The 12650-nt window shown below is 31.3% G+C and overlaps 2 protein-coding genes across 17 annotated transcripts in view; one reads left to right on the top strand and one right to left on the bottom strand.

Annotated features, from left to right (window-relative positions):
* The window catches only part of LOC127071105 (putative uncharacterized protein DDB_G0277255), a 39928-nt gene extending 30237 nt beyond the window's left edge, over positions 1-9691 (top strand). For all 3 annotated transcript variants that reach the window (XM_051010022.1, XM_051010023.1, XM_051010024.1), the window contains 4 exons: positions 6747-7003; positions 7662-7725; positions 7859-8107; positions 8768-9691. In XM_051010022.1, the coding sequence (XP_050865979.1) occupies positions 6747-7003; positions 7662-7725; positions 7859-8107; positions 8768-9244 (1047 nt within the window). In that variant the 3' untranslated portion in view covers positions 9245-9691. The remainder of the gene's footprint in view (positions 1-6746; positions 7004-7661; positions 7726-7858; positions 8108-8767) is intronic.
* Positions 9692-10739: 1048 nt separating this feature from the next.
* The window catches only part of LOC127071098 (voltage-dependent L-type calcium channel subunit beta-2), a 79111-nt gene continuing 77200 nt past the window's right edge, over positions 10740-12650 (bottom strand). For all 14 annotated transcript variants that reach the window (XM_051009985.1, XM_051009983.1, XM_051009984.1 and 11 more), the window contains one exon: positions 10740-12650. This exon is cut by the window's right edge and continues 7039 nt beyond it. The gene's annotated coding sequence lies outside the window, so the exon portion shown is untranslated.

Below are 12650 nucleotides of genomic sequence, written 5' to 3'. Positions count from 1 at the left end.
GAATTAATTTAAAACTAAGTATCGAACTAATTCAAAATCCTTTGCTAAGTTCAAAAGATATGGGATGTATCTGATGTTCTCATTGGGTGCAAAGTTTTTCGAACTGTTTGATACTGATATATCGCGCCATGCAAAGTGTCAGCAAAAAATGTTAGAAAAAAAATTAAAAAAAAAAAAAGAGAGAAAGATAAGGTTCAGCTATGCTGAAAGATTGTAAAATTTGCTGAAACTTCACAAATCCCCGGTGAAAGGACTTCCCACTTCTGAGTGGGAATCGCATCCTTACCCGGTCCCTACCTACTTAAAATTAATTGAAACATTCACTCAGAAAAGTATGCTACCTGCCTGCCTATGACCTATATTTAAAAAGTGCAAACATTCACACCAACACATACACTCCACGGTTCTCTCACATTCCACCAGGGTGCAAAAGCCTACACTAGAGAGCATGCCCCGGGGCACCTCCGACACCCTAGTTCAACCACGTATTTTTTCTAATATATTGGGAGTACGTACCAGTTGCTGAAATCGACTGCCAAGGCTAATGATTATTGCATATATGACTAAAGCAAAAATACTAGTACATACTAGTATATATATATAAATACTAGTAATATATACGAGTATTTAGAATCTTCCACAAAAATGTGGTAACTATTATGCAAACCGATATTACTATAATTATATATTAGATATATAATATATTTATTTAAAAGTTATCGCGAAACGATGTACAATGCACTTCCTAAAACGCACATACAAGTGCAAGGTACACCGTGCAATCACCAGCACAATGACAGCCGCTGAAAAGGAAACTTAAAACTAAATCCACACTGACTGTTTCTCACCTATACGAGTGACACCTGGGTTAAACGCATAGATGAGAACGTAGAAAGCATGGGGGGAGAAAGGGGTATTAGTATATTAGTGCTGAAAATCCTGAGCTAAAAAATGATTAATTTATAATATATATGTATATAAAAATATATAAAAAAATATATATCAAAAAAATCTAAGCGGACTGTGACTCTAGAGTCTCTTTGCACGTCTTATTAGCAAGAGCTCAAGCAAGGATGGATGATGGTAGGCGGTCACCACATATGAGTGTGACCACCACATATGGGTTTTACCACTAAAAGTGGTAAAAAAATAATAAGTGGCAAAAATAGTTTTGCAACCCCACCTGTATGCACCGCTTAAGGGCCTTTGAGCGACCCGCGGTAGGCAGTCGTTGACATGGAGGGATGAAATATGCACATAGCTAATATATATGCATACGCATTATGCAGTTATGAAAATTCATTATTAAAAAATATATAATTCTAATAAAAAACCTCGGACGACTCCTTTCATCAAATGGCTGTTCTAATGAAAGAACGGGATTATAATCCACCACTTAACTGCCAGAATCTATCCGTCGCGGAAGGGGTTTGTCTTCTTGCTCATTTTTTGGTAAATCGATATTTTGAAATATCGAAGTAAAACGCGATTAAATGGACTAAGTACGAAGCAATGCATGTAACGTAAACCACGTTATATGCTCTATACGAAATCGGGTAAATTAATGCCCGATTTCATTACTAATATCGCGAGCAAAAACGAAAAGAGAAAAAAGTGCTAATAAACAGCACTGTAGATTAAACGACTTTGAAACAAGAAGACCCTGGCCTGAGCTATATATATGCACATAATAATAATAATAAAATATTCACAAGAAAATATCTAACTAAACATAGGGACCACTCGTGAATAAAATCAAAGATTTTAATCACGGACACTTTTGCTCGTTTCGGACATGGGACGTCTACGAATACAACCAGTAACCCGTGCCGATAAGGACCTTTCATCCTCGGCATGATGGGCACCGGAGGAACTTTAAATTTTTCACTTACTACTTAAGAAGTTCTGCGATGGCTCCAAAACACTCGTCCCCCTCGTAGGAGGTCGAATGATGTCGTGAAGTTGGTTGAAATTATTATTGAATAGATGAATCGTTGAATCGATGAATCGATGAATCTGTAATACAAAAAAGTACGAAAAAAGATTAATTATATGTTCCATATAGAACCAATATATTTGTGAATAAATGAAAATGATTAAAAAAATATATATATATGATTTAAACGACGAATGAGAGAAGTGACGATTAAAAGAAAGAAATATACTTACATGTAATTGTATTCAGACGAAGCTTTACAATCGTCGGTAAAGATGAAGAGGATGAATTTTTAAATTCACACTTTCGACCATAACAATATTTATCGCAACGCAATCCTCTTCTCCCGAATTGGCCAAAAGTGTGTTAATGATTCTAACAACGCGGCGAACAAATAGTTTTAACAAGAACATGACATAAATTCTTGTCTTTTGATTTATTAACGCGACCGAGACATTTTATTCGGCGAACAACACTGACTCTAATTCGCGATTTTATTTTATGTTATTTTTAAAGCAACCTACTCGGTTGCAAAATAATCAAACTGTTTCGCACAAGCACTGACTCTAAGATCGCATTGCGCGCGATCTACAACTGAAGACCTGTTGAGTAAAAATTATTAAAGCAAGCAGTGGCGTTTACTTCTATTTTTTATTTATATATTATTGAACTTTCTCATTCATGTATTATTTAAAAAACCTTTATATATTATTATTAATTTTATATGATATTATTAACATATGTACAGTATTATTAAAATTATGTATTATTAAAAATAATGTGTTATTAAAAATTATTATTATGAAAAAATATTATTCAAATTACGTGATCTCAAATTAGAAATTTGTACCATATATTTTTTTTGTATGCTTTAATAATAAAATTTTGAATAAAATATTTAATAGATGTAACTGTAAAACTTGTGTAAGCTATATTAAAATAAATGAATAAAAGCAAACGATCAAAATCGCGTTGTATCTATTGCTTAAAAATAGATACAATCGCAATAAGGATATGTTCATATAAATTAATTAGATGAATATTTATAAATCGAAATAAATATAGCATTAAAGTAAAACTGGACAAGGAGCAGTAACATTGAAATTATAATACTTATAATATTAATTGAACGATTAAACGTATCTTGAAATTATATTCTACTTTAAGTTAACTACTTTATCTTATGCTCTTAAAGCATTTTTTATTATTCTATGTTTCTTAATATTCCTTAAATTCAATATAAAAAATTTCAATATAAAAAATTTCAATATAAAACATATCAATATAAAACTACAATATAAAACATTTTTTTTTAAATTTCTTAATACATCAAACGTCAGCCATTCGCTCGGCAGTGCGTACGTAAAATTATGTAAAATACATAATAAACGTACGCAATACCGATTACCGGATCTCACCACAAGGAGGTTGCTGCGTATGGAGATCCATATCAAAATTAATCAAGAAACATAGAAAATGTTAAAGAGTAAAAAATGTATGTATATATGATGAGTATATGTATAAATATATACGTATTCAATATAGAAATGTTATATATATATATGTTGAAAATTAGTAGAATATATAAATACGATTAATAAATTATAAATTGTTAAATCAAGCTAATAAAATATTATATATACATACATGTAATGAAATGAGAAATTAAACTTACCAATAATTACTGTATAAGGTGTACGAACAGGTCTGAACAAGTTGCTTACAGGAACGAGAATGAGTCATTTGTTAACAGGGAAAAACGGGAAGTCGTGCCAAGGTCTAGCTCTCGATCGTTCTTTGATTGTTTACATGTATTGATTGTTTACTTTTGCCTGTACCTTCTATATTCTTCGAGTAATACGATATACACATATACATATGTATAGAAAGCTGAAAAATTATTCATATTCTATTATTACGTATTAAATTTATATTATTAATAAATTTATATTATATTATCAAAGTTAATTATGTGATTATGTATATGTATGTACAGGAGATATCGATGTATATGTATCGTAAAAGAGATTTTTATGTGTGTATGTACGTGTATGTGTGTACGGTGTATACGTGTATATGTGTATATGTGTGTATAATGCGTGTATATATATATGTGTGTACTTACTTGTATATATGTATATATATATATAGATGAATACAAGACGAAATACAATCGGACGTCTCTAATTAATGAAGGATTATTAATCGGAGTATCAATGTCTTGAGAATAAAGCTGGAAAAATCGAAAAATAAGTATGACGCCTTAACACCAAAAAAAGACCCGACACGACGACTTTATTTTCGCGAATATCTCTTAAACGCGATCTAATCACGACCTGCGAACATTCACACATGGAAATCACTTTCTTAGCAATCGATTGATATATAAAACAAAGGTAACACTTTAGAAAAAATATACTAATTATCTGTAATTAACGGAGCGACACAATTTCGTCAAACTCGTAGCACTCGCGAATCCAAAATGACGCCGATATTACGAAACTACATAGGTCCTCCCGCGCATGCGCAGAACGTCATTTGCAACATCGCTTGTAAAATTTTTCGATCTATTATACGAAAATATCGAAACAATAAAAATATTATATATGGACTTAAAAATTGTTGAAACAGATACTACCTTACCTTAAACTATGAAAATTAATCATTATAATTGATTATCTGCAAAGATAAAGATCGCAAAGAGACAAATGTTTCTTCTAACCTCTATCGATAATACATGATGCCTTAATTATTTGATGCGTTACCTAAAGGATTCAAATAGAACATAATTAATATTATCCTAAATCTCGGTCGATAATACGTCGAGTTCTATAAGCTCGTTGACTATAACCTGAAAAATTCAAAAGCATTTATATTATCCTAAATCTGGGTCGATAATGCATAGAAAGATGTATAAGCTCGTTGATTATAATATATAATTTAAAATATTCAAGAAAATTATTAATACGGATTAATATCAAAAGTCTGTATATATATACATATAAATAAATAGGTGTATACATATGTACACGTATGTTACATATAAATGTATACGTATAAATAATAAATGTATACGTATAAATTCACATAAAGGATATATATTATTAATCCAAATGTAACAAATAAAATATACGATATTAAACGAGAAATTAAACGTAGACGATTATCGTAGAAACTTTGAAAGAATATGCTCGTACACTTCTGGAGAGATGTTATTCTTCTGATGTATCTCTTAAGACTGAAAAGTTTGTAGTTTCATTCAAGGCCAAAACACGTTCGATCCTGTTTACTTTGTTTCACTCTCTGCCTAATATTTCTTGGGAATTTATAACCTAATGTTGTTTACGTGTCGAATGTTATTTCACTCTATTGAGGCATATTCCCCCTCTCTTTCCCACTCTCGTTCCATTTCTCTTACGTCTCATTTCGCACGTGTATTTCAAAGGAGACAGATTTACTTGGATAAAGAAGGACAGCCGCGAGAAATTACTTCTATTTTCTTCTCTCTGTGCTCTCCAATTCGTAGAATTCACGAAGATCTGGAAAAAGTAAGAAACTTTAGTAAAAATATATTTGTACGTGTATATATATATATATACATGTGTCGTGTACGTTACATAGCGTGTGCATGTGTGTATGCATATATGTGTCTAACAATCGAATATGATACAAAAAGCAATCAATAACAATTAGTTCAACGCAAAACAAAAGATTAAAAGATCCTTGAACGTTTCAGTATCTCGAAAATAAATCTAGAAAATTAGAAAAGAATTGTTCGTAATAACCAAATCGAAAGACGCCGATATGTCGAAATATATTTTCGCGAATATTGTTTAAACGCGATGACATCACGATCTGTCATCGCGGCCTCTAAAAAATCGCGTGTTTAGCTATCGATTGATATATTAGACGTGGGTGTACGTTAGAAAGTAATTAGCTAATTACCTTTAATTACAGGAGTGCGACGAACGTGTTGCAATCTGTCGGCACGAGCATATTCAAAATGGCTGTTGTTGAAAGCAATGACGACATTAGGCAAATTATCTTCCCATCCTTTACCAAAATATTCAAATAATTTTTTCGAACTATCGTCGACGAAACAAGAAATATATATATATATAACAATATTTAATTTCTTAAGAAAAATATGTTTATTTTTTTTTTTTTTATCAACACAGAGACGATAAAACACTCGTTTAACCTTTTATAGAACTTCATGTAAATGCATGGCATTTGTATATATATACATATTCTTTGTCTCATCACGTGACTTATATATGTATATGTATGTACCATATCTGCAAACATTCATTCTCATTACAATAGAGATTCGTAGAGAAAGTATTGTCTTTTTCAGTGAATGAAACAAATGTATCGAGACGTTGAAAATGGACAATAATTTTTTTGGTATAAAAAAATATAATTTTAAACAATTAATATTATAATAGAAATAAATCGATTCAAGTACTTACGATGCATAGCTTTTATAAAATTAGTTTTATCATATTTTTTAAGAAATTTATTCAAATACGTATATTTACATTCGATAAATTCAATAATATGAGATTATTATTAATAAAAAATAAAATTATTTTTTTTCGTATCTAAAATGAAATACGATATAATTTCAACATGTAGATAATAGTAATGAATTATATGAATATCGTATACGTATAAATAACATGAATGATGAGATTACCATAGAAAAAAAATTTCTGCACTTCTTAATTTCTTTTTTAAATAAATAAGAGGATATTAATTTAATATTTTCTTTATTTATTCTTTTTTTTTTGTGTATATGAATTTACAGACGACCATAAAGGTGTATGCAAATTGTCTACGACCAGATATCGAGTACAAAACCCTGAGCATTACTTATGAGACAACGTGTCGCGAGGTTGTTCAAAATTTGTTAAACAAATACCGTATGAGGCACCGTGACCCAAGACTTTTTTACATGACCATGGAAGTTACAGTAAGAAGGGCCAATGTACGTACGATTTTGCCACTCGACGAGGATGCCAGACCTGCTGTACTTCAATCTTGTCATCCACGAGGCGATTCCAGGTACTTTTTTCTTTCTTTTTTTTTGGTTTTTTTTTATATTATTATTTTTTTGGGAATGAATTTTATTTCATTGAAAATAGAATACGTAGCGAAATACGAGTTTTTATCTCTTCATCTTTCATAGTACAGTATATATACGCCAACACTAAGTTTCTTGTTTTTTCTTCTTTCTTCAGAAAGACCACCCCGAACTTTCGAGTTTGTTTCCCTTTAACTCTTCTAGACGTCCATTTATTTTTCTTCTTTTCACGCCTATAAACTGTCTTAAAAAAAGACTTACTATACGTTTGATAAAAATATATATATTCTAGGTAATAGATATATCTATCTATAAATATTTGAAAACAATCCGAGTTTTTCCTTTTTTTCTTTTTTCTTTTCCTTACGATTTTAACAAAAATTCAGCTTCGCCATCGTATGTTTCATTTCATTTGGTTATTTTCGTCGTAGTTCGAAACTTCCGGTGAAATCGAAGTAAAATAGGGGAAGGGGGTGAAGAAGCGGGGACGGAGAGGGATGAGGAATATCTTCTAACGAATATCCTTTTGAACTTACCGACTTTACCGATCTCGTTTCTTTTTCCTTTTTTCTTTCTCTTTTTTTTCTTCTCTCGTAAATATAATCTCAAGAAAATTCTTTTTCTTCTTTTTCTTTGCAGATTTTCTTTACAGACACGTCGTGGTGGGCTTGTGAAAATATACGATAGTGCTCTCATGTCTGGCGTAAGTATTATAAAATTCGTTCGATGTGTTCGTAATAACACATATAAAAAGTACATGCATGTACGTAATTGCGTGAGATAACACACGAAGGGATATATGTTTTTTTATTTTTTTCTCTCTTTTTCTCTTACAGTCAAAGTACAAGAGTCTGCTCGTTTCCGAACAGACCACCGTGGACGAACTGATCCAGATGTTATTGAGTTGCTATAGTTCGAAAGAACGGGTCGAACAATTTTCTTTATACGAAGTCTGTGAAGGGGAGGAATACCAGAGGAAACTTCATCCAGATGATTCACCTCTTAAAGTTACGCAACGATGGACGAGCGCGGATAGACACTTACGTATACGACGTAATCCCGATTATAATCCACACAGGAGAAAGGTGAAACATCTAATAGATTATCAAATTTTATCTGGAGAGTCGTTAGATATTTCTTCACAAAAAAGAAAAAATTTTATCACGAATTAAACAAAATTAAAGTACAATTAAATAATGATTCAACGTGTATAAATGACACGAGTTAGATTTCATTAGAAAATAAATTGCAAAATTATTCGGAAAATATCAAAAAGAGAAGAATAAAACGAACAAGTGTTTTGATTATATATTGGAAAAAAAATAATTAAACGTTCAATTAAAAAAAAAAAAAAAGAAAAAAAAGTAATTCGACGTAAATGACACGGGTTAGATATCAGAAGGAATTCACAATATCATTAGAAATTTTGTGAGAAACGAGAATGAAGTGAAGGAGTGTTTTAATTAGAAATTAGACGAATCAATTACAGGTACAATTAAGTTATAATTAAATGACACGTGTTATATCATTAGAAGTTGAATTAAAGTAGAATGAATTTGCACGATGAATCATACGATTTCTCTTCCAACAAAGAGCAGAAATTGTATATGATTTCGGCAGAATTTATTCTCCGCCAGACAATCGTCTACCATTCACCTCTAAAATATTATAAGAATTATTCATAAGTACTTTCAATAGAAAGTCAAATTCGCTTGGAGTAATACAAAGGTCCTCGTCATTTTCAGAGTATGTGGGCGTCGGACTCGAGTATCAGTATGGCGATGTCGCGGCTAAATCTTCATGGTGATCATCGTCATTATTCACAGAGCGAAAACAATAATCATCTTCTTCTTCATCAGCATACCAATAACAATAACAATAATCACAATAACAACAACAATCATCACAATCACAACAACAACAACAACAATAATAATAATAATAACAATACGAGTACTACGAACAACAATGTTCACAAGCTCGATCAGCATCATCATCATCATCATCATCTATCATTAGGTTCGATCAATCAACAATCCAGAATAGTTGTGCCGCATACAACGCAATTGCCACCATTGCAATTGTCGCGTGTGCAACAACAACAGCAACAACAACAACAACAACAACAACAATTGCCTCTGAGTGTCCCTTCAACGCCGATCTCCTCGAAACACGTTTCAACAGCTGCTTATAATGATTATGAAAATTATCTCTTCATATGAGTGATTATTAACGAACGATCATACTCGTTCGTTTTTACTAAAATATACTCTCATTTCGTATGTAATGAGAGAGATATAATATTCATGAGAGATTACGATGTAGTACAAGAATTCTTTAATGTTAAGAAGTTAACGTTATTACCTGATTTATACTTAAAATTGCATTCTTTATTTACGTTAGACGTTACACGTAACGCATTCGTCGTTGTTCCTTTTCAAAGCGATCTAAGAAAAGATCTGTCGATCTTTTCTGTTTCTACCAAAAAAGAAAAGAACAAGAAAAAAAAAAAGAAAAAAAAAGAATAATCGATAATTATCAAAGAACATGGTCGACATTCATTATGCTACGAAACAAAGAGAATCACGATTGTAGTCAGTAGAAGAGAAAAATTGTACCAAAGGTAGATCTACGAAATGATTAATAAAAAGAAAAAAAAAAAGAAAAAATATATATATACGAATATATAGATGCATATTAAATGTACTATTAAATATTTTGCTTTTAGAGCAAGATCACGTATGAATTTTTTTGATCGCGATTATGCATTATGTATTATTACTATTACTACTATTATTATTATTATTATTATTATTATTAAATACTATTATTATTAGTAATATGTAATCTTCTTGGGAAGATTAATTTTCCGTCGAGTGGTAAACAATTAGTGCAAGGATGACGTCATTTGTATACCCCGCGAGATGATCGCCTATTTATTTATGTTACCCCGTAAAACATTTTTTTTAATATTTTTTTTTGTAGTTAAGTTCGCTTAAAAATTTAAATTATTCTTATATATATATATATATATATGTATACATACATATACTGTCCTCGACTGTGTCTCTGTAAAAAATCTCGTCGTGCAATCCGATTGGACAGTATCTAATAAGGGTATTCCGTACTTGTTATGTAAATAATAATCAAACAAATAATTTCCCTGATAGAATTTCGAGAAAAGAAATAAATAAAAAACAAAAAATCGTATCTAACATTTCTTTAGTAAGTTTTTAATTATCGCGTTTTCGTTTTATCGAGAGACTCGGTGCTGGCGCATCTTATTACCAAAGAATCGGTACGATACGTATGAATGGAATTAAATAGAAAAAAAAGAAAATAAAAAAAAAAAAAAAGAAAAAAATAATTTAAAAAATCAATAAATACGATAAAGGAACTGGCAGCCGAGTTATGTAATGTGCAAGGATGTACGAGAAAAAAAACGTGATTGCACCTAATCGTATTCACATGTTGTAAGTACCTAGATATTGTAAATAAATTTTTGTAATGACGTCGTCGTTTATTATATTTTACACGAGAGAATATAAGATTAATAATTTTGTCTCCCGTAAATACATATATATATGATCTATTTTATTCTTACCTTTCGGATTGACCGTGTTGGTATTTCAAAGTGTGCTCAAAAGGAAAAGGAAAGAAAGAAGAAAAAGAAAAGAAAAAGAGAAAAAGTAAATAAATAAATTATACTCTAATATCTCCGTGTGATGATAAAAATTTTATTTACAAATGCGACAAATGTAGGAATTTGGTTATCGGTAAAATATCAGAGAGAGGGAGAGAGAGAGAGAGAAAGAAAAAGGTTCCGACGTTTTTCTTTATATGTATATATATATATATACACACATATAAATATATTATATATATATACATACATATACATACGAATTTTCTATAATAAGAAAAACATCCCCTTCCTACCAGAGAAATAGTTCCTTGTCGATGCAACTGAATCTACACGAAAGTAGACCAAAATTGTTATGTATCGATGATCTCTCAATCATTAATCGATAATAATACAATCGTCGTCGTCGTCATAATCATCTCACCGCTCATCTCTCTCCGAGATATCACCGACCATAGGAGAGAATCACTGAGATGTGTAACAATAATAATAATCTTTACATTAAATACGATTAAATTCTAGCTAGTTTGGTATCTTTTTGTTCTTTTTTTTTCTTTTTGTTACTCTCTTTTTTTTTGCATGTTTTTTTCCTTCATATATTTTTTTTGCTCTCAAAGGGCTATGCGGAATTACAGTAAATAGAAATATTTATTTCTCAAAGTAAAAGGGATTTCTCTTGTGTTCTTTCACCCCTTTTTCCTTTTTTCTCCTGTGGAATCATTTGTGGACTAGATGATTTGTGTCTTTTTTTTTTCTTTTCTTTTTTTCCATTCGAAGGGAACGTGTTCGAAAAGGGATATACCTTTTTTTTTTCGTTCGGTTTTTAGTTTCAAAGGATAACATCACAGCATTGACATATCAACATTGAAACAATCGAGGCAACGCTCTCTCTCTCTCTCTCTTTCTCTCGCTCATATCATAAAGATTCAATATATTCGATCTATTTCGATCCTTACGAAGGAGAGATTCCGCGATCTGTGCGTTGCAACGATCGTACCACTTTTCATTTTGCTATAGAACAATTTACAACATCTCGTTAATTAGTCACCTCAATTCCATTTCCGAATAAACCATAGCTCTCGCACATATTATACATACATGTGTATTCTCTCTCACTCACTCACACACATACATATTCTCTCCCTCTCCCTCTTTCTCTCTCTCTCTCTTTCTCTCTTACTTTCATTCGCGTTCATTCTCCTCTTGTTTATTTTCACGATCAGAATTAATCGTAATTTATAATTCGTTCATAAATCCTTCTCTCTCTCTCTCTCTCTCTTTCTCCCTCTCTTTCTCTTTCTTTCCCTCTCTCTCTCTCCCTCTTTCTCATTCACGCATACATTTTCATTCTCACTTTATTTAATCTCTTCGATCTCGGTGTGCAACAACAATGAAATAAATTTCTTTCGTGGAAAACGAATGGATCGCTCGTCGTTCGATCGTCGTTTCAAATGATGATATAGATTCGATCGATCGATCGATCTCGAACGTGGGAAACATATATAGAAGATATAATATATATTAAGGGAAACCTTTGATCCAACGAACCAGCCACACAAGAAGATTCACCGAGGACGTTCGAGTGTCCGCGTGCGTGTCGTGTCTTTTTAATTCGGAATCATTAAAGGATCCTGATGATTCCACCTTTTCTTTCCTCTCCCTATCTCGTTTTCTAATTTTATCTTTTCCTCTCTTTTCCTTTTAATTATTATTACTTTTGTTATTTCTAATTCACGCAATTAGGACAATACCGTCCCCGGAGAGACAACGATCGATTCGAAGTGACGATCTAACGCGCGAGGACGGTTACGGTATGTATACAATGATTTATATTTCAAATGATTTAATCGATCAATCGATTCGTATCATTTTATATTAGATTCAGTGGTAAATTTCTTTTTTTTTTTCTTTCAAGAAATCGTTACAATTCTCTTTTCTTTCTTTTCTTTCCTTTTCTCTTCTCTTCGCATTCAACACATAATACA

Source organism: Vespula vulgaris, chromosome 20 (genome assembly GCF_905475345.1).
Source record: "Vespula vulgaris chromosome 20, iyVesVulg1.1, whole genome shotgun sequence".
In the NCBI taxonomy this organism is placed as follows: domain Eukaryota; kingdom Metazoa; phylum Arthropoda; class Insecta; order Hymenoptera; family Vespidae; genus Vespula; species Vespula vulgaris.
The sequence above is the reverse complement of the archived record's forward strand: the minus strand, read 5'-3'. Positions and strand labels throughout refer to the sequence as shown.